Source organism: Amphiura filiformis, chromosome 12, assembly GCF_039555335.1.
Source record: "Amphiura filiformis chromosome 12, Afil_fr2py, whole genome shotgun sequence".
NCBI lineage: Eukaryota > Metazoa > Echinodermata > Ophiuroidea > Amphilepidida > Amphiuridae > Amphiura > Amphiura filiformis.
The window spans coordinates 1897487-1925134 of NC_092639.1; the positions used below are offsets into that span (position 1 = coordinate 1897487).

Genomic DNA, 27648 nt, shown 5'->3' on the forward strand with positions numbered 1-27648 from the left:
CTCTACTGCTGCCACTTGTCTTTCCATTCCAAGATCCCACAAGTTGGCTGGTGACAGAGCATTTTCCATCATTGCCCCTGTTCTATGGAATGGCTTGCCTTCCCACATTTGTGACTCTCCCAATGTCCAAACTTTCAAAAAGAACCTAAAACTCACCTTTTCACCTAATGTTTCCTCCCTCTTGCATTTTTCCTTTTCCATAGCGCTTTGTTTCTTCATTTAAAAAGCGCTCTCTAAATCTGTGTATTATATTATATTATATTATTATACCTACCTTCTTCAGTTTAGATTCCAAATCTGTCACTTTCCTCTGCGCTTCATGACCTGCCATTGAAGCGCTGTTAAGATTAGCAGCATCATTCATTTCATCCACCATATCCATCCAGTTCCTGATAGCAGATATCTGACTTTTACTCAACGTTTCTGAGTCTTGTAAACTGTCGAATATCTTACTGGCTTCCTCCGTACACACCTTGTAATGCGAACATTCGGTCCTTATGCTGCAATTCAAAAATTAAAAATGTATTTGTTGCTAAAATATGCTTGCATAAGCTTCAACCAAATTTAAATTTACATGTTTATTGTAGGCAACATCATACACTGGCCAATTCAGGGAAAATGAATAAGTGATGAGCCACATATATATGCTACTCTGTGTGAGTGGGGGCAGTCACAGAAAATGGGTGACAGGGCTGACCGGTCACATTGACCCCTTTTTTCAACTCACCAAAATGACCACATTTTTGGTTTTACTATCACATAAAGACCCAATTTTCAAGAATTCTGAACAAATTTCTGACAACCTCTCACTGAATAACCCTGTTTTTTCTCTAAAATAGCTTTTCGACAATTTTGTAACAAACATTTGTCTATTACTTTGGCAATATTATAACCCAAATGTTCCCAGTTCCACTCAATAACCCCCTTTGTAGAGCCTTCTCACCCAGATTTGGTGTAGACCTCTCATCAAAAGACCCGTATATTCAAACTGGTGTCTGCACATCCCCGTCACTTCCAAAGTCAAATGCATACTATTTACTACCCTATTTACCAATGCATCGCATACTGCCATTTGATTGCAGTGGGTCCTCTATATATATTACATGTACATAGTGTGGTTATCAGTGAAACAGTGATTCTTTTAAAGTATTTGCCATTTTGCAAAGTGATCTACAACTATTTCATTAAAGTAAGCATGCAAAATGTTTAATGGGGGGATGGGGGCAAAGTGAGTTTCAGAGGGAGACAAAATCAATAAATTTTACGAAAATTCAAACATTTTGCAGCAATTTTACATAAAATTTGTTTATTTTGGCCCCCCTGAAATTTACTTTTCCCCAATGCCCCCACCCAAAAAAACATTCCTGGCGCCACCACTGGAAGTGTGTCTAACGTCCAAGAAGGCCAGTCATTACCAACACCACACAGGAGACTATTGCCAAGATTCATGACATAATCTGACTACTTACTTGATTAATTTACTCTCCATATCCCTCACTTTCTCTTTGTCATCTCCTCCCTGCAAAACAACAGTGACAAATCATCTCATTAGAACAGGAGTAAATTTGTGAGGTTTCTACAAAATTAACAGAAAATAACTCATTATTGGTCCCTGGTATTGGTCACATGTATAAATATCTTGTAACCTCTTTCAATGTATTGCAAATACCTGTAGTTTAAGGAGAGTTAGCAATAGGGGCAAGGAGTATTATCAGATACAATCCAAGCATTTGCCAATCTCTATATACCTTGAAGTGTTCAAATGCAATGATCATATTATGAAACAAAATGTGACTGTTTTTATATCAAGATATTTACTTGCATGTTTTTAATCACTGTTAATTGCTGTTTTTAATCACTGGTTTATGGTTTTTTATGGAGCACGGTGGCCAAGCGGAACGGGCACTGACTCATGATCGAAAGGTTGCGGGTTCGAGCCCGGCGACGCCATCGTGTTGTGCCCTTGAGTAAGGCACTTTATCTTGATTACTCTTCTCCACCCAGGTGTTTAAATGGGTACCGGCATTCTTAAATGCTGGGAAGGTAACAGACTCGCTGTAGAGGAGGTGTAGCGATCCCCCTATAGCAACATTACGTAGAGGAGTCTGGCCCAATCGCCAATGAAAGAGAGATGGGCACTCCGATCACTGTTTATACAGGATCGTCTCCTTTACCTTTTTACTTTTTTTTAATCACTGTTTTAATTGAATCCAACCTTCGCCCTAACATTAACATTTAATGTATTTTTTCATGATGGCACTTGTTGTCCAAATTTAGGGCAGGGTATTTATGAACTAAAGAACTATAGAATACCGTATCAGGGTTAGCTGTTCCAAGCCTATGTCTCTGTAATTCCTCTCTCAATGCTTGTATTTCTGTCTGCATAGCTGCTATGCGTGTAGACTGCACATCACGATTGATGATGGGCTTGTTTTTGATATTCCTTGCCTGTATTTCAAATAAAAATATTGGCAATTAAAAGAAATGATCATTACCATTAATATAGGTCAAACAGGTGTGAAACAAAAATATAGACACTAATATCAAAATCCCTGTATAAATATTACTAATGAATGTGCATGTTGAATCTTACATCAGGATAACTTATGTAGCATCTCTGATCTATTGGAGAGCGAGTTGGTGCAGCGGTTGTTCCCTCCCCTTGCACCACTGAGGTTCCAGGTTCAAGCCCCGGCCGTGCCCAAGGACTGTATGTGCACTTAGTTTATCCCGGTTCCATGCTTGCTCTCGCAGGTTTTCTCCAGGATCTCTGGTTTCCTCCTGCTTTCAAAAATCGGTGATTAGTTGTTTGGCTTCACCCAATGGAATTTGGGGAGCTGCACAGATAATTGGTGTATGTTACAATGGCATAGGAAGATGCAGTTTCATATCATATTCTCTGAATGCAATTCATTTTGAAATCAGCGAGCAGTGAGCATGTGAAATTTTCATGCCTAGTGAAAATTGGCACAATCAAGGGAACTGAATTCAGAACCCATGCTTACAGGAAACAGAGATGTAACACAGGTGTTACATAAACATTGGTCGTGCTCGCAAGATGCTCACAACCGAATCGACCAAAATGGCTGTCCACTCTCTTGTAACATCGAGAATTGACTATTGTAATAGTTTGCTGGTTGGCATAAGTGCTTCGCTCCTGAAACGGCTTGTTAACATCCAACGTACCTCAGCACGTATTGTAACTAGGAAGCGAAAATATGACTCAATTTCCAAAGACCTCGTCGAGTTGCACTGGTTGCCAATTAAGCAACGCGTTGACTTTAAGATACTTGTCATCGTCTACAAATGCCTTCATCAGACAGCACCAGAGTACCTTTCAGATTTGCTTCATGTTTCAACATCTCATCGTTGTCTTCGTTCAACTTCAACTGCCTCTTTCATACTCACTGAGCACAAGACCAAAAATTCAACCTTTGCAGACAGATCATTTTCTTGTTATGGACCAAAACTATGGAATGCATTACCAGAACATATCAAAACCGCCTCTTCAACTGACATTTTCAAGAAACTGCTTAAACACCATCTGTTCAATATTGCTTTCAATCAGTAACTGTATTCATTATGCTTGATTTTGGACTTTATCTGATGTTATGTATTATATTATTCTTGTTTTCATCCATTGTTTATGTTTTCATGCGCCTTAGTGAAAATTGTTTTGGTTTTCGGCGCGGTATAAATGTCAATTAGTAGTAGTAGTAGTAGTAGGTGTTACTTACAAAGACCAAAGAACAATATATATGGTATATTTCCACCCCTACTTTAAATGTCTGACAGTCAAATTCTGAAAGTAACCACTCACCCTATTAGCATATTTCAATGAATTTAGTGTCTCATCAAAGTTGACAGCCGAAGGACTGATGCAGGTCAGCATACATGTCTTCGCGTTGCCACCGAGGGAGTCCTTCAAGATACGGGTGATCTTTGAATCGCGATATGGTATGTGTGTGGTTTTTCTTTTTGGATCACTGAGTGCACTGATCACATTGCCAAGTGAGAGAAGTCCACTGTTTATAAATACTGATTCTGTGGAGAGAGAAAATATTAACAGCAATGAAAATACACTACCCATAAAACAATTAAATTATCAGAAACTGACACTCCTGATTTGCATCTTTTCTGTTCTCATAGTGTTTTCAGTGTCATAGTACTTCAGTACTTGGTAGTACAAGTGCTCTCTTGCCTGAACAGCTCTGAACATTACTGAATGAAATGACACTCATCTGATTTTAGAAAAAATTTTTGAATATACATTGGTTTGCCTCAAGCTCAGTAGTGACGTAGGCGTGTATTTCAGAAGGTGCCGTATCGAATTGTGCATATTAATTGCGCAGAGCGTACATGCATGCATACAAGGGCTGTTTGTTGTTACAATTGCAGTGCAACAGCAAAAAGGCACTGACATCACTACCAAACTTGAGGTGAACCAAAGATAAATGTGTATGTAAGAAAGCAATTTAGACTGAACTTCTCAATAAAGGAAATAGCAATAACAGGAAAATACTGAATATACTGGAAAATTCTATAAAAAAAACCCAGCAAAAGCATTTTGCCAAAATGATCCAAAACAGGTTAAAAACAAATAAAATTGTGAAAATTTGGGCACAAATAACAGGAATTCCTGTTTAAACAAGAAAATTCTCATGCCCAATTGCCAGGTTGTTACTATTATCATCAACTTTCCTGGTTATCAAGTGTTTCATAATCCTTAATACACCCTAGAATACTTGGTTGCAAAGTTACGAGTTCTTTAAATACAAATTTCCATATTTGTTTCATTGCTTTTTGCTCTCAATTACTCATTGACCTTTGACCTACATCAGGTTGCATCACATATTACAAGGTGATATTTATTACATTACCTTTAAACCTTTCGCCAGCATTGCCAGTCCTATTGGCCCTCTCAGATCCAGCCAAGTCTACAAAATGGAATTTGGATGCCATACAGTTTGTTATCCTCTCCTCCTCCTCCCCATCCTCTCCTACTACTTCATCTCTTTCCCTGGTTGAGTTGGGAGGTGCATCTTCATTACCAGCATCCTCCCATCTTTGCTCTAAAATAAATGAAAGAGAGGGGGTGACTTAAAAAAAATGTGCAGTGATTTATAGTGCGCTACGCAGGCACAATGCGTGAGCGTTGATCCACAAGCCTCAGCACACTTTACAGGTTGTCGCTGACCACTACGGCCCCACATCATTCCATAAACCATTTAACAACAATTCAGGGACTTTGCTGCCACAAGAGCGCACACCCTAGACATTCCACAAATAACCTTCGCAACCAGGATCAGCTCATGGTCGTACAGGTTACAACAAGACAATCAGCAGTAAGTTCCTTGTCCAGGGGAATTTCAAGCTAACTCAATTTTTCCACAAGAGCGTACTAGGCACCACCAGGTTTCGAACCCGCAACCTCTAGCACCATAGTCAAACACCTTATCAATTGACCTAACTTGACCGCTGATAGGTAAGCTGATAGGTAAACTGTATCATAGTTCTAAAATAGCTTTCAGATTTACATTGAGGGCATCAGCCAAAAATTTTATTATAATATTTTGCAGTAAACCTTTGACAAGCGCGTACTACTGTGATGTTGCCAAGGTGGAGCTAACAACGCGTACGGCACAAAGTTCATTCATAAATTTCCACTTGGCAACAGCAAATTGCCTCAGCAGCCAATCAGAGAGTTTCAACACAGTAAATACATGACATAAACTCATCAAAGGTTTACTGCAACATATTATAGGACTATTTTACAATTATAAGTAGTATTTGTAAATTAAAAATAAACCTACATACGTTGAATCTCACTATTGCATGTTACTCAAGAAAGTGAAAATAGTGTACCTCCTCATTCTTTGACACTGCACCAAGCAAATAGGCTAATGCAGTTGAAACCCATATATCCCCTCTGGAATACATGCCTTTAATCTCCTACACAGGGGGTGTATATTTCAAAAGGAGTCACCCATTTAGGTAACCCCATTTGAATCACTTTCCCTGTGTCTTCGACATATGCCTGTTATGGACATACCTTTCATAAGGGGTGTATGGATTTCAAATGGAATACCAAATGTTTGTGATACTTTAATGTGATGTTTACAACTGACAGTATATGTACCACAAGCATCAACATATGTTAACCCTAACAGTATCTAGTACTACAAAATACTACTTTACAATGCGCCTACAACCCGAAATCATATAGGCACACAACCATTGGCCGGGTGACGGTCACACCATAGCTTGCTATCGCAAGTCGGATGCTCCGCACCCAAGGGGTCTGCGGTTCAAACCCGGTGAGGAGAAAACATCCTTTCTCTTTATCTTCTATCTTTCGTCCTTCATTCTTCAGCTTTTGACTAAAACTGCTGGTGGTACATTTTCTTTGTCCTCATGAATGCCAACTTAATATGGTGCAATTCCCAAATGTATGAGTAAGTTTATATGGTGCTATCCTTCTCATAATTATTAATTGTGATTAGTTTATGAACTAAGCCTACCCTACACGGGGACCACATACTACTTACCTACATTAATGGTGAATAAGGAATGAGATCGACTGGAATGTTCATTCATATTTGTAGCACCTGTATGTCTGTGAGCTGAGCCTGCTTCTAGGCAGCTCAGGACCTCATCTACACTGGTACAAATGACCTCCTTACAGCCTAGAATAACTGCAAATAATATAATAATAAGAAAATAAGAAAACCAATATAGCACATAAAAATATTAGAACAAATATATTGAATTAAATTCAGCAAAAAATCATCATTAATAAGCCAACATTGTATTCATACTGAATTCATACTTAACTGGGAGTTATTCATCAGTAGTGTGGTCACAATACTCAACAGGTTTCACATTCAAAAATAAATTGACTATTGAATCTTAAAGGAGGATTTCGTGATCCTAGCATCCTCTTTTTATGACATTTTTCAGTAGATATCCACGAAAAAAGCTTATTTCCAAAATTTCAGTTGATTCCGATTTTGCGTTTGCGAGTTATGCATGATTATGTGTATTACACTGCTCCATAGACAATGTGTTGTAATTTCGTTCTGGTGCACCAGATTTCAAATTTGGCGATATTTTTGCTAAACGAATTAATCTGCAAGAAATATTTGGTACATAAACATTATGTAGCCAGAGGTATCCAGTGGTGTAAAAATCTCAACTTTTTTGGGAAAAGTGGGGGATGAGGCTGTGGATCATGAAATGCCCCTTTAATATATTGAATTCATTTTGATAAAAAACAAATTCCCTATGTAAAGAGCAAAATAAACACTAAGTAAAATCAAATCAAATTTATTCCCCCAAAATAGTATCAAGTCTTAAAAAATACAACTGTTCAAAAATACAACTGTTTATAATGCATAAAGAAATCATAATTGAAGAAACATGATTTTTTCCCGAGGAGAAACTTCTAAGGCAATTGAGGAAGGCCACCACCCAAGGCTACTAGATGCCTCCAGACTCACAACAGGGTGTTGCCTCTTACCCCATCATTGTCCCTAAACCCTAACCCTGCCAAGATGGTGTGGGTGCAAGTGCCCCATGTTTTGTCAACCCATTCAAGGGTTCATACCACCAAATCTGCATGTGAAGTGGTTTCCGGCAAAAGAAATTGCATAGAAATTGTGCAAAATCTGTAAAATATTAGCAATTTTAGTGTTGAAAATTGTGTTTTACTAGAACTTGCGAATGTGATCTCTTCACATTTTGACAAAAAATGACAAAATTTGAGTGATGTTTACAATTATGTGCGCATGAACACACAAGGTCAAAAGGAAGTTTTTTAGTCGGATGTAAACACACAGAATTAAATTTTTTTAAATATAATAATAACTTTCTCAAAGTAGGCTTGAAATGAATTTCTAGATATATTTGACACGATCAAGGGAAATGAGTCGGATGTCGCAAATAATTGATTTTGTGATATTGGCAAAGAAAGTGTTAAAATTCTTTTGTTTTATATTGTTTTCAGCGATTGATAAATTGATGTAGCGTTGCAAAGAAAAGTCGTATCAACATGGGGTTTTCAGTTTCAAAAAAATGTCCTCTTTAGAAACATATGTCGACAGGGTCGACAAGTGACTCATTTCCCTTATGTTATGCAGAATTCTATTTTGATTAGGATAATATAAAATTTGTATTTCAAACTTTAAGGTAGCTCGACTTATGGCAGGAAACATGACCCCTATTTTGCACGTAAAGTCTATGGAAAGCTATTTTATTATGAACCCCCAAGAGGAGATTGACTCACCTGTATTGCCCTGCTCATCTTCCCTGATATGCATATCCTTAGTCTCCATATCAAGCAAATCTCGCAATTCTTCTTTGTACACTTCAATATAGGATACTCGCAAGATGTAGTCTACATTATGGTTAGCCTGTGGAAGAGACCAACATAAAATTTAAATCTGGTAAGTCCCTTCTTTGCTTTGTGTTATTTACTATCCTGCTTGCTGGCCTATATCCAGACAAACACCTGTTTTGAAAGTGTTAAAAATTGTTTATTGTACAAATAAATACCGACCCATACTTATTAGTCATGACATTGTGTACTTTCAATTTGCATTTTAAAAAGACAACATCATGTGGTCTTTGGGTAGTATGCTCTACGCAGATATCTGTTGGATAAGTTGGCTCTCATGGTCGAGAATTAGATATTTTGCCTATAATGTATTGGTGACATGGCACTAAAAATTGGAACTGTACAAAAAGAACAATGTTAACAATATTTTGAAAATGTTCTGTTTTGAAAAATCAATGAATATTGACCAATATTTTACATGACTTTAGCAACATTTTAAAAAAATTCTCCCAAAACACATAATCTGGGTCTGTCCGTCCCTTAAAACGTTTTTTTTGGTCACCTTCATTCAAGCATGTAAAAATTAACATACCTTGATGATATCAAACATTTGCTGCACTGCTCTAGCTATAATACCTATTTCATCTTCAGTTAGGTTGATACTGTTATGACCTCCAATGGTGTAGGTTTTACCAGAACCCTAGATACAAAAAAATACCATAATAATAATAATAATAATAATAAAGCAGCATTCAATATAGCACTTCATCAGCCTGCTAAGATAATTGTAAAAGTCATTTTTTGTAATTTTGCATAACAAACGATAATGAGACAAATTCTTATAATTAGAAATCAACAGGATGATTACGTAACTGTTGCATGCGTAAACCATATTTTGTACCTTGTTCTCAAAATTACAAAAATGACTAAGGCAATTATTGTAGCAGGGTGATGACTTGATACCCAAAGGCCCCTAAGCACTTTACTTTATAAATACAAATACAATGCATCATTAGTATTGATTGTTGAATATAACAGAAACTCCAGGCTTAAGGAGCATTAAACACAAGCACATTGGCAACAAACCAATCTGCATGTTGTTATCCTGATAAGGCTTTTACCAGCTCTCAAGATGTACCCAGCTCTTTGCAGGTAAGCCTTTAAAGACCCATTCAGTGATCCCAGCACAAGTGTAAAAAAAAAAATTAAAATTGTTTATAAATTGCTTAAAAGTGAAGGATAAGTCATTCACATTGTCATCAGGGTTGCCAAACCCGCGATTTGGTAGCCCAATTGGGCGACTTTTGAAGATTTTTCCCACGACTTTTGACAATTTCCTGTCACACAGAAACCAATGGTTTAAAAAAATTGGGCGACTTTTCAACATTGGCTCCCGCCATTTCCGATAGTTTCCTGCCCCATAGAAACCAATGGTAAAGAGAAAAAATGGGCAACTTTTCTATTATTTGACCTGCGATTCGGGCTGAAATCTTTTGGCAACCCTAATTGTCATTTGATATTTTTGAATGAAAATGAAATTCAAATACATGTAGCTACATGTAATTTATATACTGTCAGCATATAAATTACAAATGCTATGTAAAATGTCTTATTTTGTCTTAAATACACAGCTTTCAGCTGAACTACTAGCTAGCAGGCTATGTTAGCACATCTATGACAATGACAAAGGTACCAAAATCTGAATTTTGATCATTTTTACAATCGTCCAGATGAGCAAATCACTGAATGGGTCTTTAATAAGATCATGAATTGAAAAAGAATGGCGTACACTTCACCATGTATAACTGGTGCATAAAATCACTAATTTACTCAAGCATAAGTTGGACTTAATTAACCTATGGGACAAAAAGTCTTTGCTTGTAATTTGGAACATGTGAAAGTTACAAAAGTATTTTGTTGTTAATAACATACCGTTTGTCCATATGCAAATACGGTTGCATTGTAGCCTTCAAACAAGCTGCGTACAAGGCCATCAACACAGGTCTGGTATACATTCTCCTGGATATAGAAAATAAAAGTCACATGCAATCATCAGCAACAAATGCAGCGTATTTGTTCCATTAATCGCCCAGGTCGCTTTTAAGTAAGTAATGCTACTGGGCGCTTATCGTTCCCTGACATACTTTCATGACGTATCAGACAATCATAAGCCTTTGATTGTGTCCATTGTTGACATTTAGAGAGAGAAATTTGCCTTGTTGCTGACAATCTTACTTTAATTTACAACATAATCATGTAGCTGTTATTAAATGCCTACTTAGCGATTTACTGTCAAATTTTTTTGTCTGCACCACCAAACAATCCACAATTATAATACAGGTCGTTTTGATCACAATATTGCATAAGACAGGTAACTAACTCTCTCTGACAGTGTAAATGGCTAATGGCTACTGCTAGTGCTGTACAATGCCCAATTTGATACACAAGTATATATTGTCCAATCTTGCCTTTTGCCGATTGCTTTCATGCTTGCCAATTGTCCGCTTCAGTAGCACATCTATGCTTGTGCACAAATCTGAATTTGGATGAATAGGGTGTTTTGATTCAGCAAATTGCTATAGGCCTTTAACACCATATAGGTAACATGACCAACACTACATCACTCAACTGGCTTTAAAAGGCTGGTACTGCAACCTGCCACAGCTTCACAATTATCAGTTATGTGCACAAAGTTATGTGAACAAAGGTAATAGCACATCTGAGATCAAAAGAAGATTAGCTTATGGCAAGGACAACAACTCAGAGTATGTCAAAGATCTGGAAGAGTTGTGGTTTATCAATCAACCTAAAGGTACGGTTGCTTCGTGCAACAGTCTTCTCAGTTGCTACATATGGATGCGAATCCTGGGCAATGGCAAAGAATGACAGGAAAAAGATAGATGCACAGGGCTGTCAACTCTCACGCATTGAGTCACTTTCTCACGGTCTCACGCCAAGGTAGTATAATCTCACGCCTAGGTAGTAAATCTAACGCAAAAAGTCCATCATTGAGAGGAAATTGCGCTACTTTGGCCACATTGTAAGAAAGGATGGTGGAGTTGAGAAGCAGATTCTTCAGGGAGCCGTGGAAGGCCATCGTGGAAGGGGACGTCCATCAACATCTTGGACAAATGATGTGAAGGACGTTTCATCACACGGAATGTTTGTTTGTTTGTTTGTTTTATTTCTTCTTTAACCTGGGACACTCAATCAGTTGAAAACACAATTAATCATCTGTTCTTCCTTGAGGCCCAGTGTATGGTGCAATATGTGTGGCTTTTGATAGAAGTAGATGGCGTACTCTTGTGAAGACCACAGCAGTGCAATCCTGCGCCATCTGACCCAGAGAGCGAGAGAGAGAGAGCCCAGAGCACAAAGTTTTAGATCCATGCTTCAAACAATTCTTGTCGTTTTCACTTACCTGTGATGTTCTTGATGACAACACATGGTCAAATGTGAAGGCCCTGTCCTTGCCTACGATGATCTGGTTTTTGTTAGGAAGCACTTTGACGCACAGCTGATGGTGATGAAGTCGCTCTTGAGGTAGTAGAGGACGCACCTATATGGTAAGGGAAACGAGAGAAACATATATCAGCAACCACATGTAAGGATGTGACTCTTCTTTCGTCGTCTGTATTCCATAGTGGCGTATAGTGGGCGCCCATGAATAAACAACTTTTCGAGAAAATCGGGTTTGAAGAAATGCCAATTTAAAATCGAGTTGTGTAAATCAGACATTCATTATATTTTGTAAATGATGTGAAATTTCTGTAGTAAACTAAATAGATTTTATTGCTATATATTTTTCAAAAGAAATAAATACATACTATTGCTGGCAAACTGAAAATAAAAAGCACAAAACTATACGTCACTATGGAAAACAAACAAAACGCAATACCCTAACCTAATGTTAACCTTACGCCACCTCGGTCGCCGTGTAATCCCTATGGCGTTACTTTTCGTCGTTTGTATTCCATAGTGGCGTATAGGTCCGATACGTGTACGCCACTATGACATACAATGTTTTTGCCGATATTTCATAATTATAAAATGTGTATAAAAAGTGGCGTACATGTATGGTCGATACGCCACTATGGAAAACACAAAATTTCACTTTGTAGCTATACGACACATTTAATTAATTAATTACTTATTTGACTGATGAGACTTAGAAAAATGAAAAAGAACATCATTAAAAACATATGTGCCAATTTTTAAAAAAAATGACCAAAAATCACTATACGCCACTATGGAATACAGCCGACTAACGGCTACAAAACCATGAAGCTTTTAAAAGAAGCCTCATCAAAGTTTGCTGTTCAAGCATTCTAAAACCAGATTTCTATATGAAAATTATAGAATTTACTAATATGAGGTACCATAACCCAGAATACTCACCCTGACTGCAACTCTCACTGGTACCTCTTGCATGTCTGCTGCTGTACACACAGATGAATGGACGGATGAATGATGATCAGACTCCACTGATGAGGAAGAGGATGACATAGAGATGTCAAGTTTACAATTCTGTTGTTAACAGGTGTTTGCCTTGGCTGTGAGCTAGGGACCATCCATTGTCAGATCAAAAATCATTGAACAGCTGGATCTGAAAAAAAAACCATGTAAATTATAGAGAAGTAATTCATTGGTAGATCACCAGCACAGTACCTTCGGAGCCTCTTTGAAGATGTCTCGGGAAGTATTTTTTGAGCTGCATTCCCAGCCTTGTCTTGGGTTTCTAGAGGTTTCTAGTCTTAGGACCAGACTCTGGTGGGTTAAACCAGTTTATGGGATCCCAACCATCCTGCTTCCCTCAGAGATTAAATCATCATTGATTGGGCACTCCATCCTACTTTCAGGCTAGGAACAGCTGATATGAGTGACGTAAACCAGCATGCCAAGTTAATGCCCTTATATTACCCAGCAGACCCTTGAGCTAGAGTCAGCTGAGCAGAGCTTGCACTGCTGGAACTGGGATGTGCAATGTCTTTAAGGACAATGACTGGTCACAGGAACCTATAGTCTCACTATCAGTTGCAATGTCATTTAGTTTGTTTATGTCTGAGTGTCCTGTGCTGGTACAATGTACGTCTTCTTCTCTACTACTGAGTGAAATGTAAGCCTACTAACGTATACAATATTTGTGACCCAAACGAGCCGTAAATTCCCTAAATTGAATTCTGAGATACGGTGTAAAATGTGTACGAAGGTCGTATTCATCGGTAACTTAAGCTGGAGCGACATCTGTCTTATTTTGATAGTCACAACACCAATCAATAATCCTATTATTGAAGTGGATAATAAGCTTCTACCTTAGATGGCTATAGAACTTTTAATAGCTCTGGTCTTTGTTTGCTTTTGCTAAATCCTTTTCAAGTGGTGGGTTACCAGGCATTGTATTTTGTATAGGTATGCATAACCAACAATTAACAATGAGAGAACCTTCTTAAACCTCGTTGACTTGGGGATGATTTGAAATGACCGCCAATTATGACTGTTTGATATTTATTGCCAGCAATGTGGAAATAGAGACACACGTAGAAACGAAAAAAGCTATAATTTTGTTGAAGGAGCAAAGTTGAACAAACCATAACCCCGCTTCTGGATATCGTTTGAAGTCAAATGATATACCATTTTAAGTTTATGATGTTTATTTTTAAACACGAAATAAAACAAAATTGACCGGGGAGGAATTTACGGCTCATTCGCCGTGGACGGTCACATTTTAGTGTGTGATGAATCTGAATTTATACTGGACAAAGATCTCAGGTGGAAGCAAATGACCAAGTGCATTGTGCAGACTTTATTCGGATGCCTGGTGTATTGAAGAGTTGTGGACTTCTTTAGCATAACTTCCCAATTATGGAGTTAGACATGCATGTAAAATGATGTGCTTAGTGACTTCTGGTTTGAACTGAATTGGGTCTGTATTAAATACTTGTTATATCTGTGTGTTTTAAATTGTTCCAATCGTTTACTGTTCTCATCATAAATTAATATGTTAAGGCATCTGCATGTAAAGGTATCTGCAATCACACGCTAAAAATACATCCAAAGCTACACATTTTGCATGCAGGGCCACCAAGCATGGCATTAGCCAGAGGAGTGTCTTTTGGGTGTCCAAAATGGTCAAAAATACCTTATATTCTACAAAATCAGGGTGCCCACTTCCTATTCACTCCATTATTAAAATCAAAATTTTAGGGTGTCCAAATTGAAAACAGGGTGTCCAAATGACACCAGGACACCCCTCTGGCTAATGCCTTGGCACCAATGGCATGGGCACATAAAGGCAATTGCCCTTGGTGTGTCTGCTTATTTTTTTCCTGATATGCTATGTTTATTAAAGTATTCTATACAGGGTTCAATTTACTAGCAATTTTTAGCGAAAACCTTATTTAGGCAATGTTCTTATAATATTAGCATATGTTTACATTGTAAAAAATTACTATACAAGCTGAAATTTGTGTAGCAGGTTGTCCAAAATGGGGAGCATTTTGCTCCACGACACCAGTTAAATCGAACCTTGATTCCATAGTATAATACTGATTACCCCCAGATGAAATGAGGCACATTTTACTCAAAAGTTTTGCTGGCATATCTGTCAGGAGTATCTCCATTTATTTGTAAACCAGAATTGGATTTAACTTCAGCTTATCCAATAAAATACGGACCCAAAGGGTACCGTTATAATACATCAAACTTGGCTTAACTTTTCAAGAGAAAATTTCTCCAGAGAAGTTTACATACATTTATTGAGTCAATCCTTTAATATAAATTCCTTAGAAAAGTGCATATACATTAATCCTACTTTCCTGAAGCCGGAAACATTCAGGAAAGTAATCTGATATTTGACATATTTCGTTCAACTTCTCATGCACTATTTCTCAAATTTATTAGTTACTTAATTATTACTATTTGTAAACACTTATACAATTACCTATGGTGATCCAATTATTTTCATATAATTGGATTCAAGATTAAATTTGTGGCCCTGTCCCTTTTTACCGCATACAATTTCTGACCTGGATAATCTTTACTTTCCCCTAAATACAGAGTCTGTCCCCATCTACACACAGTGTTTGCTCACCCGTAAGATACGGGGCCCTCCCGGGAATTTCCCGAGCCAATTCCTAAATTACTCGCCCGTAGATACGGGGCCATCCCGGTAATTTCCCGAGCTCATGCCTACACTACTTACCCGTAAGGTACGGAGCCTCTCCGAACAAAGTGTGGCCCAACTTCTCGCAGAGAAGTTAACCCAACTTAATTCCTTGTATAAGATCACGGACCCTCCAGGGAATTTTCCGGGCCCTTTTGCACACACACAAGTGTGGCCCAATCTTATCTTATCATAGATAAGTTAACCAAAATTAATTCCTTGTAAGATGCATAAATGAAATGCAATGAAGAATAAATGAATGAATGAAAATGAAGGAATTTAATACGGGGCCAACTTCTCAGAGAGAAGTTAACCCAAGTTAATTCCTTGTACAATACATTTTAAATGCATGAAAGAAATGAATGGATGAAAATGAATTAATGAATATGGGGCCCTCCAGGGTATTACCCCGAGCCCTTTTTGCGCTGCACGCAAGTGTGGCCCCACTTCTTGTCTCGCAAAGAAGTTAACCCAAATTCCTCGTAAGCTACAGGGCCCTCCAGGGAATTTCCTCGGCCCCTTTGCACACATGCAAGTGTGGCCCCACTTCTCTTTTCGCATAAGTTAATCCAAAATAACCTCAAAGATACGGGGCCCTCCGGGAATTTCCCTGGCCCACACACAAGTGTGGCCCAACTCCTCTCCTTGCAGAGAAGTTAACCCAAATTAATTTCATGTAAGATAGAGACGGGCCCTCCAGGGTATTCTCAAGCCCTTTCCACACTCGCCAAGTGTGGTCCAACTTTTAAAAGAAGTTAACAGCAATGTATTAACCAGCAAGCTACAGAACCCTTTTTAAAGTGATTTCCTGAACACCTAGATCTGTATACCCAAATGTGGCCTAACCTCTCCAAGAGAAGTTAAAATGTGCACTTATTGAATCCTCTCCCTTGGTCAGCTTAACCGCCCTCTTCCTGGTAATTTGCCCATGCCCAGAAGCTACCATTAAAACGCAGACTGCAATACCCTTTAGGTCTATGTACCTCTAAACCCCGTACGATATGGATGCCTTCCCAGCCAACTAATGCTCCCAAGTGACTGTCCATAAAGGTATTGAATACTGGGATATGACCTAAATTTTTGGGTGTGGTGGGTGGGAAAATTGTCTTCACATTGGAGATCCAACCTTCTCCTTCCATGACAGATAAAAATGTGCCTAATTCTTGACCCACTGGCAGTGTCAGAGGGTTATTAACCACTTCCCATTGGCTACTTCAAACAATAGACCTTAAACCTCATTGGTCCTTATACACCTGCTTATATAAAGCCATTACTAGGCAACCAATCAATAAATCAATCATATTGATTTGTCCAAGCACAAGCTATGGACCAGGGTTAGACTCTTTCACAGGAGGTAAATTTGTTTATTGTATAGATACAATAAACTTTATAATGGTGTTACATGTAATGTTAATTTCTATTGTGAAAGGTGTGATATTTCACAATCTTGCTTTCACTACAGCTGCTACAGTTCTCAACATTATTGATGTATATGTAATTAGTTTGTGCATAATATCATGCAATGTTTATTTTCAACTCTGGCAAAGACCAAACTTCCACATATTATACTGGAATACATATCATTTCATCTATCAGGGCACAGTTCTTTAACCCCAATAAATTTGTACCTGTTCATTGAATGATCTTAGAAATTTGGGTACAAAAACTCATACTCATACTCTGCAACTTGAGGTCAAATTTTGCACTATGATTGTTTAATTGAGGTTATTGAACTACGCCGCTGGGATTAGGCCATTGTGGTCCATAGTGTACCAATCAGGCGGATATTAAATTAAAGTGATCTCATCAGATAGGTGAGTATATTATAAGTTTTGGATTTTTAAATTCACATTTGAGTATTGCAGTCTTGATTATTCCTATAAGCTCGTCTTGTCCCAAAGGGATTGTGCTGTGCATATATGGTAGAAACCAGGCGGCGAGTGGCATGATAGAGCCGGCAACTTGTGAAATCGCCCGGCCGTATGGCATTTTCCATATACTCGGTTAGTTTTGTGGGGTTCATTATCGAACCCCATGGTTTTAGCTTGTATTTATATTATTTATTAACATAGGTCTATTTGTTTGTAATATTTCAAGCCTTTTAAAATTTCAAAACAATCCCATTCAATTACACGGTTGACGATGAAAATCTGAATTTAGAGGATGCACGGCGACCACCACCTGGTAGAAACAAAGTAAAATCAAAAACCTGAGAAGTAGGATTGGGCATCTGATATTGTTGTATTATAATAGAGTCATTATGATGTACCTGGAATTTGTTCTTGTTGGAGAAATGTCTTAGTGCATTATGATAGTCTGTCTAAACTGGAAATAGAGCAAACACATACAATTTCTATACTTTTCAGCAGAGAACTGTAGCAGTCTGTAAATTTGGCGCAGTTTATGGCGTATACAAAAGTGGTATTCTGATTGGCTAATTGAATCACATCATCATCACATCGGCACCTCATTCACTGGACAAGCTGTGTAGCAATGCGTGACCTAGTTCTTTTTAAGCGATAATCAGAAAAGGCAGACGGACACGCTGAAGTAATTTGCTGAATAGTGTAGCAGTAATGTCAAGCTTCAAGAGTCATGCACAAGCAAAAAAGTTGTGCAGTACACTCATTTTGCCTACATTTTGAACTGTTTGATCACAGTTTTGGAATACATAGGGTCTTGTCTTGATATCCATGGAATTTCATATTTGTTTACAAAATATTGTGTTGTCGATTTAATCATTTTAAAACAAGTTCAAAATGTGTACTACAAATCACGACCAATGCATAACTGTGTGTCCTACAACCTCTGGCTCTGCCTGAATCCAAAATTTACATGTCCGTCTCATACATTATTTTAATTAAAATCGTTCTTGGTCATTTATGCCATTCACATTCCTAGACAATGAGAATAAACAGTTAGTAAAATATGAGGTGTGCATAAATATTGTATAATAATTACATGGGTACCCACTCCACATAGAATGTGCAGAACTTTCGTAAGCGTTCATTTTTTGCTTTGACAATTTTTTTAATAAAAATAACAAAAATCATGGGATTTTTCTTGTGTAGGTAATAATAAATGCGTATCACTTGTTGCTTGAGAAATTGTACAAAATAATGCACTTGTATTGAGACATACATTGTAGATGCATCACATGCACCCCCGGGGCATGTGCATTAGATGCATCAACATCTCAGTAGGCTTGCATTATTTTGTACAATTTCATTCCTAACAAGTGGCAATTATTCATGATAAAAGCTTAAAGGTCCACCGTCGTTGGACAATGATTTGGAGTTAGGAAGTCTTGATTCGTGAAGCCACTGAACCTATCAGACTTGGATCATCTTTAATAGTATTCTGTTGGTCCGTGACACATCACTTCCAGTTGATGATGCGACTCATGGTTGAGTGAATCCTTGGTTCGATTTTTTTGTTGATGATTTCTGTCATTGGTGTTGAGTATATTTCGATCGCAAATAGTCAGTGGAATCAAACAAGTTTCTAAGTCTACAGAGTGGAAGTCAAGTGTTAGTTTTTCCAAAATTGAATTTGGAGTGATCAACATCGATATTTAGCCTCCTTCACAGCCAGTTTCTGTTGTTCACAACACGAACCGTGAGCCACGTGAAGCTTGGCCCCAAGACTAGAAGTAGCCCAGATGCTGTCCCGACAGAATACCTTATTCCTAGAGCTAGCGTCAAATGACGGATGCACACATATAAATATATTCCACACAGAAAGAAGGCAGGATTCCCTCGCTAAGCGGCGCCTCAGGAAAGCTCTGTCATAAAGCGGATGGATTATATGCATCAGTGATACACCCTGCCCAGGATTTTAACAAAGAAGGCTAGCACAGGAAAGCTGCAGGATGGCGCACACCTTCCTGTGTAAGGGAATTTCAATATGAGCCCTTAAGGGGGTACTACACCCCTGCACAATTTTGTGCCTATTTTTGCATTTTTCTAAAAAATTATAGCGCATTTCATACAAGTAAGATATACATTATAAGGGCAATGACTACAACTACTGCACTGAAAATTCAGCAACTCAAGGCAAGTAATTATTGATTTATTGATCAAATACTGGTTTTCCCTCATTTTTGACTGTAACTCTACAACTGTTGTCTGTACTGAAATAAAATTTACAGTGCAGTAGTTGTAGTCCTTGCCCCTATAATATACATATTTTACTTGTCACCAATGCGCTATAATTTTTGAGAAAAATGCAAAAATAGGCACAACATTTGGCAGGGTGTAGTACCCCCTTAAATCATATCATTAATCATCTTCTCTGGCTAGTTGTAGTAACTACAAATTTCGAACGTTTGAGGACTTGTTCTCAAGTTGTAGGTACTCCCGTAGGGTGCTTCCAGGGTTTTATTTTGGAAAGTTTGCATTAGTATATCTAGTAAAATACTCACTTTAGAAACCTGTGTCACTGATGTACATGTATGTCATCTGTGATTGCTCTTCTACGCATCAGCTTTTGTCCAAAGAAATATTTAAGTGATTTTTATGAGCAGCGAAAAGTCCACTCCACGACTATGTACATGTACATGTGAATATGGTGATGAATGCACGCTAAATCGCAGCGACACATACACATAGCTCCTTGGGAAATTGAAAATTATTGGAACTATACTTCTCTGCCTTGTTTATGGAACTCAATCAGACTTATACTGTAGCAGGCTTCCTGTTAGTGTGCGTCATTACGTCCAGACGCGTATTTTACAAATTTGGAAGCAAGTTCACATGGCTAATCAAGTATTTTGCGTCCATGTCACATGCATGTGGACGCAGACAAAACTTCGAAATCTAATCATTAATTGATGATAAAAATACGAAATTTGTATTCTTTTATATTTTTAAAATAATAAAAGCCCCAACATTTTGACCCACCTGCTTAAGAATTGTAGTAAAATCTGTAATATTTGTAAATGCAACGTCAGGAAATCGTGCACTCTTTGACTTTGCGTGGCTGTGCGTATATACCTGATCTCATGTACCAATACCTTGTGTATTGGTACATGATTCGGCGAGTATACTTCAGCAATAGCGAATAAGTGGTAGTTTTTACTCTTGTTCAAAGCGTCACATGTACACCAAATACAGCCCCGAAATGGTCTACTTTTAGCGTGCCTTAACTCCGAAACAGTTTAGTCAAAGTTAAAAATGCGATCCCCAAACCTTTGCTTACCTTGGACGAATTTGTAGTAATTTCCGCTAGCTCCGTGTTGAAAAATGTCCGGTACTTGCCCGGTACAAACATAGAAATGGCCACATTTGCTTCAGTCCTGGTATGAATATTTCTTCCGTAATCCAATGGTTCCAACGTGGGCATCACGAGGGCATCACGATGATAGTCTCCTACACAACCAGATTGTGTCGGCCTGGCGCTTCGTCGATCCTAATCGCTAAAGTGAGGACAGCGTGAGCTCTTACCTGCGTAAAAGTCTGTTCGACAAAGCGATTGTGAATAAGGATGATTGACAGCGCCGTTCATTGGGCGGAGCCATTATATTACGGCATGACAGCAGACAGGTTGCGCTGTCCTCTGACCTTGACTGTTCGTCACGTAGACATACCGTGACCTGGGTACACGTACAAAGCTAGGGGGATGCGACTGCGGGGCTGCGGCCGCCATTTTGACACACGGTATCTACTCTTCAGAAAAATTACTTTTGTTGACGTTTTATATCAAACAATTTTCGATAACGGATTTCTACTAGGATTTCAATTTTTTATTAATGAAGGTGCATGTAGTTTTGAGGAATAATACGGGATGTTTCGAGTTTTATTTCAACTGGTGGTGTAGGAAGGTGAGTGAATTCGTGAATGAGGCGGGATTGAGGTTTTGTTGTTTCAACGATCCGATAGTAGGATACGAAACGTAGGCTAAAAATGTCTAATGACGCCATGTTTACATGAAAACATTAGCTGCTGCGAGGTCAGTGTCGTTGAATACGTTACCTAAATTCCTTTCAGGATATTCTGATTTCACTTATTTATGATGTGTACGAAAATTCACCATATAAACTCAAAAGTATGAATGCAAGCTGTTATTGCTGACAATAGAAACATTGTTGCAAAGTCATTAAAAACAGGTATGTATTACAGACGTATTTGGCCGAAACGAGATACAGGCTAGTTAGGCAGTCTAGCTGTGCGTATATAGTAGTAAGCAGTTGTACGCAGATAGCCTCGCTAATATGGACGCGTAGTCGTAGAGTAGCGTTGTACGCGCATGTAGTTAGCACATAGCATGATTAGTCGCGGAGTAACAATATTTTTTCTATAGTAAAGTATTATCAGACTCAGACATACATTGTATTAAAACTCATGATGAACTGACAAATATGATGAGATTCAAACATAATATCATATGCATGCTAGACATTCATGCATTTATGTACATTAAAGCAACAAAGAATTCCACACAATAGGGTTTCAATAAAGCCTGCTATTTACTTACTTGAAAATTAATACGTAAAGAATAGAACTGCAACAATCGACCTGGAAAAAGCAGATGTTTTTCTGTATGATTCACCACAAAAACATGAAAATAACTTTACATTGTTTACAAGTCAGTAATTCTAGAAAGCCAAATGGAATATTATTTTTCGTTCCAAATATTTCGCATAATTTTTAATTTATTTATCATCATAAACTTGTCTTTATTGTATTTAAATACTTAAATGAGTGAAAATTAACTAATCATCTTAGAATTGATATTACTTTCATTATATCACTTCTAACATAAAATAAAAATTTCTTCATCAAAAAACATGTATACAAACTCTTTAACAAAACTGAAATAATCGCTATATATGACTTTTAAGAACAAGTGTGTATCGTGTACTTGCTAAAGAGTTTGTAAATGAGGTTTATTAGTTAGTTATTTATATAAAAATATTAGTACATAAAATTTATCATTTTATTTGATATAAGAATTAAAATTATACTAGAAATATTTAAAAAAAAAAAAATATATAAATTTATTCGAAAAATTACAAAATAGTATTTTGATAAAAGCAAAATGGCAAATATTTTTAACAATATATTTTTAGATAGAACAGTATCACTACCAATTATTGCAGAACGGAACGAACGTCCGAAGACTGTGAAGTGGGGTCGATTTTCTGCCTAATTTTGGGCTCTCAGAACGTTCAAAACTTAATTGATTATAAAGTATGTATAAATTACATCTATGTTTAACTAGTGGTTAAGTTTCGTAGATTTTACCCTTCTGGATTATGCTCAAAACATGATAGGAAAAGTAGCGTCGTGTAGATTTGGACTTTTTGGTAGACGAATTCAACAGGCATGCCTGCCGCAAGACCAGGGTTCACAGTTTGCTCTCAAATAACCGGGTCCACTTTTTTATGCTGGACCCATTCAGATCCTATTTAGTTGAAATTTGCGGGTCCCAAATTGAATTTTGTGGGTCCATGTACAGAACTTCAGAAACACCCGGAAATGTTTTTTCAGTACTGGCGCACATGAAAAATGTTGAAGTAATGCGAATTCGGCAACCAAAACTTACCAAAGTCGATCCAAATTACTGGGTAAAAGACGACTTACCGCGATCAGCCGCCTTTCTCGTAAAGAACTACAATCAGACCTTCATTTCTAAAAACTGGTGGAGCTCTATTAATTACTCCACTGACTTTATCATGGAGCTCAACAAGGAGCTCAATTTACAATGTTTAGCATTTAAAACATGATATTTTCAAGAAATGAGGAGCTTGATAAATAGCACTCCTGAAATGTTGTCAGGAGCTCTCCGAGGAGCTCCGGAGCTATAGAGCTCCTTAAAAATGAAGGTCTGTACAATTACTACCTAATAACATGCACTACTTTAATCATCTAATTATTTGTTTATTTTGTTGTATTTGCTCGGTTGAAAATACAATTACCGCGAAAACGTGTTTTCGCGAAAACGTGTTTTCGCGATGTCACCAGGAATTGACCATGTTTTGTTGACATTATTATGGTATTGTAACATAATATTTGAACGATCCGAAAAACATCGCCAGTCAACCTCTTCTGCAGTTCCACTCGTATCGCTGATCAAATATCTGTGCATGAAATAGCGATGGGGTATGCATTATGTTGCAGCGGTTTTAGTACAATGTTAGTAATTGAATGTAATTTATGAATGAAAAGTTGTTAAAAACATATTGCTGTGAACTGATTGAGCTGGGTTATCGCATTTGACGATCTATGATGATATTTTCTATTTCTTGGATGGGATTTTTTTCCGGGTCCAAGCAGTCTGCTGGACCCATTCAGGTTACAAAATCTTACTTTTTCTGGGTCCAATGAGTTTAAAAAGCGTCCTGGACGCGAAAACGCGAAAAACTGTGAACCCTGCGCAAGACCCCTTCTAGGGTCTGTGGGTCTGTGTAGTACAAGGAACTTATACGATGTCCTCATTCACAAACTGATACTATCTGTCCATCGTATAAGACTGTTACCGCACGGTAGCTGGTTGAAGGAATATTACACAGTCAAGAATAGGCTCCATCATTTTTTTGTTCTGTCTCCCAAAAGTTCAAAACGACAAAAGCGTTGCACATTTTCATTTACTTACTTACTTAGTTAAGATAGGTATGTGAGCATTCCTTACCTGAGCATGCGCAATATTCAGCCTCTCTCAGCATAGGGAAATCGCGCACCCGGCGCCATTTTGGAAATTCATTACCGGTAGTAAATTTTACGGCGATGTTTTTGAAAAATATTTTTGGGGGAATTAGAATATCGAGTTAGAAACAGTTCCAAAGCTTACAAGGACAGGTCAAGTCAAAAGGTTAAACTTGATCATATTAAGAGGTCAGATGATTCGCACGTGATCGCGACAAATTTTGGCGACTTTCTAGTGGGTTTGAAAGTGACGATTTCGATCTAATTTTTTTCGGAAATTGCTCTCCAAATATCTAAATAACGGAGTTGAGCGGTAAGTTAAATGGAGCATGCGGTAAATAAAGGTAGTTTTTGTATATAAATGTTTGGTTTGATGAGAATGGATGGATGCCTTGAGCAAAAAGTGAGTGAACTGGGGACTTCGTGTAGTACGAATTCTGCGACTTTTGCCAGTGAGTGAACATGTTTAACCCGGCGTGGTTTGCGTATACTAATTGAATGGGCTCTCAGCACTGTGGATGCTGGGATAGATTCTCATTCTGTGCCGACTATGAGTCGAAGAAGCAAATTTGGATCTTTCCTATTCCTATCCCATCGTGCATAGCGCTTTTTTACTATGACAGATGCTGAATGACTGGGGGTAGGCACCAGCCCTCGAATTAAGGATCTGAAGGGGCACGGCAACTTTTTAGGGCAAGTTGATAATTGCTGTGGATTTTCACTGAAAAGGCAAGGCAGCACGGCAATTTGTAATATTTCAAAAGGGCATCAAGGCAACTGTTGAAAATTTGAGAAGGGCATCAAGGCAATTTTTCAAAAGTGAATAGATGCAAATTACCGTCACTGAATTCGACACCAAAGTAAAGTTCGACTCACAACTTTGCACTAAAACTAACCTGATTGCTTAAAAAACCTGCTTTATAATACAGTTTAATTTACTTAAATTTTGCGATCCCTAGTTCTGAGCTGCAACACTGACTCGAAATGTAGCGATGAAACAGCTGTAACTTTGGTAATAATATTGATCAAATTCGCCGGGATAAAAACTATTTCGTGCAAAACATATCTAGAGATGGGCTCACATGTACAAGATAAGACGATACCGGAAGGGTATCGCCATCGGGAAGACAATGTTTGATAATCGAGAGAACAATTGATTTGCCCAGCGCTCAGATTTTGTTCACGACATCGGCGCGAGGTCGAGGAAGCTTTAGTTACTAACAGCGTTTCTGATTGGTCGATAGTACGTTAAGGTATTTCTCTGACCAATCGAGAAAATGAAGTCAGATTTCTAGTAATCAGATGATGTATAAGCCGATGTGATTGGCTGAATATGTAATACATAGGGGTAATGAATATTAATTCACAACAAACTATTGTGTATACTGTGATTGATAGCTGGGTTACGATGCTCAAAATAGCGATCGTGTTCAAGATTTTCGATTTAATTTTCCACAATTTTGCTGGGATTTAACCAGTACATGTTAATGATTTTATAATGAAGGGGCAGGGCTGGCCGGCTAGGGCACCCACGGCAACTTCATTTAGGGGCACGGCAAGTGACTGCCGTCGGTAAAGGACATATTTTGAGGGCATTGCGGCAATGGGGTGGGCACCACGGCAATATGCCGTCGGTGCCGTGGGTTAATTCGAGGGCTGGTAGGCACATCGGGTATGATGGCGGGGGGACACAGGGCTTTTTTGGCCATTTTCCTATTTGATTTTCTAAATGTTCAAATTGATGGGGGGGATGTACTCATATGACGCTACGTCATGGGGGGGGGGTTAACTTGAGCAGGAGTGACCCCATCATGATCAAGTGAACTGGCCCTCGAGTTTCCGCAATGATCTTCGGAATAGGGAGCATGCGCCAGCCAGTGCTCCAAAGGGTGCCTGCTCAAAGACAAAACTTAAGCTGGGGAAGGGGGTTCATACTTGAGCAGGAGTGACCCCATTCTGATGATCAAGTGAACTGGCCCTCGAAAATCGAGTTTCCGCAATGATCTTCGGAATAGGGAGCATGCGCCAGCCAGTGCTCCAAAGGGTGCCTGCTCAAAGACAAAACTTAAGCTGGGGGAAGGGGGCGGGTTCATACTTGAGCAGGAGTGACCCCATTCTGATGATCAAGTGAACTGGCCTTGAGTTTCCGCAATGATCTTGGAATAGGGAGCATCGCCAGCCAGTGCTCCAAAGGGTGCCTGCTCAAAGACAAAACTTAAGCTGGGGGAAGGGGCGGGTTCATACTTGAGCAGGAGTGACCCCATTCTGATGATCAAGTGAACTGGCCCTCGAGTTTCGCAATGATCTTCGGAATAGGGAACATCGCCAGCCAGTGCTCCAAAGGGTGCCTGCTCAAAGACAAAACTTAAGCTGGGGGAAGGGGCAGGGGGTTCATACTTGAGCAGGAGTGACCCCATTATGATGATCAAGTGAACTGGCCCTAGAGTTTCCGCAATGATCTTCGGAATAGGGAGCATCGCCAGCCAGTGCTCCAAAGGGTGCCTGCTCAAAAACATTTTCGGGGGGTGAATGCACCAGCTAGTGCTTAGATAATTAAACATTTTAAAGGGTGCCCCCTCAAACAAATTACCTCCCCCCCCCCATTGTATCAGTGAAAAGGTGTACTCTGGTGGATAGTATCCAAACCGTGAGTTTTTCAATGAAAAAAAAAAAATAAGACAATTGAACACAAATTTCATCTTTTTGAATTAAGTTTTTCTTTATTTTTGCATTTGATGTTGGCCCTCACTGTGGTTTCCCAGGGACTGCCTTTTGAGGAGAGCGAGAGCAATCGCTCTCTACTGCTCTCTTTAAATCGGATATAGGAGAGTGATTTTTAGCTTTCCTTAGTTGACCATTCTCTCATTACATTTTATTGTAAATGTTCTAAACAGCTCTTGAAGGCTCTAGAAGAGCTATTTAATGCTCGATGCTCTCCTACAACTTTCAAAAGACAGTCCCTGGTTTCCATCCTCTGTCAAAGCTGGAATCTGCATCAGAAAACAGAAATTAAACAAAATGTTACTCATACATGTTCATTTGTATATTAGGGGGCTATCATTTTCTGCGGAAGGGGGCTCCCAAATTTACAAAAAGTCAGCATCAATAAAATTGCGACCCCCTCTATTTCGGCAACACAATTTTATGACCCCCTCCTCCACCACCCACTGATACACCTTACATGTACCTCCTGAAGAGGCTAAAATTGTATTCAGTCTTTTTGAATAAGATAAACACACTATCTGTGGTCATCTTGCGACTCCGTACATTTTGGTCATCAAAATTTATGACCCCCCCTATTTTTCTTTCCAAAAATTATGACCCCCTGTATATTTGGGACCCCCCAAAGAAAATGATAGGCCCTTATGTTCACATCAATACAAATTCAATCATTACATTTACAGTTCAGTACTGGTAAATGGCAAGTGCTTGTTTCTTAATATTGTATGCTCACAATTTACAGTATAGGCCTAGTATACATGTAAGCATTTTAATATGTGCATGCA

At 38.4% G+C, this 27648-nt stretch overlaps 2 protein-coding genes across 3 annotated transcripts in view; one reads left to right on the forward strand and one right to left on the reverse strand.

The window, feature by feature from the left end:
* The window catches only part of LOC140165633 (kinesin-like protein KIF27), a 78741-nt gene extending 56677 nt beyond the window's left edge, over positions 1-22064 (reverse strand). For both annotated transcript variants that reach the window (XM_072188923.1, XM_072188921.1), the window contains exons 1-12: positions 21972-22064; positions 12734-12941; positions 11757-11894; positions 10268-10354; positions 8928-9035; positions 8285-8411; positions 6549-6695; positions 4881-5072; positions 3821-4044; positions 2314-2448; positions 1470-1519; positions 275-500 (exon numbers count right to left, since the gene is read on the reverse strand). In XM_072188923.1, the coding sequence (XP_072045024.1) occupies positions 275-500; positions 1470-1519; positions 2314-2448; positions 3821-4044; positions 4881-5072; positions 6549-6695; positions 8285-8411; positions 8928-9035; positions 10268-10354; positions 11757-11894; positions 12734-12841 (1542 nt within the window). In that variant the 5' untranslated portion in view covers positions 12842-12941; positions 21972-22064. The remainder of the gene's footprint in view (positions 1-274; positions 501-1469; positions 1520-2313; positions 2449-3820; positions 4045-4880; positions 5073-6548; positions 6696-8284; positions 8412-8927; positions 9036-10267; positions 10355-11756; positions 11895-12733; positions 12942-21971) is intronic.
* Positions 22065-22590: 526 nt separating this feature from the next.
* LOC140165637 (SAP30-binding protein-like) overlaps positions 22591-27648 on the forward strand; it is a 28735-nt gene continuing 23677 nt past the window's right edge. Inside the window, exon 1 of the mRNA XM_072188930.1 lies at positions 22591-22687. The gene's annotated coding sequence lies outside the window, so the exon portion shown is untranslated. The remainder of the gene's footprint in view (positions 22688-27648) is intronic.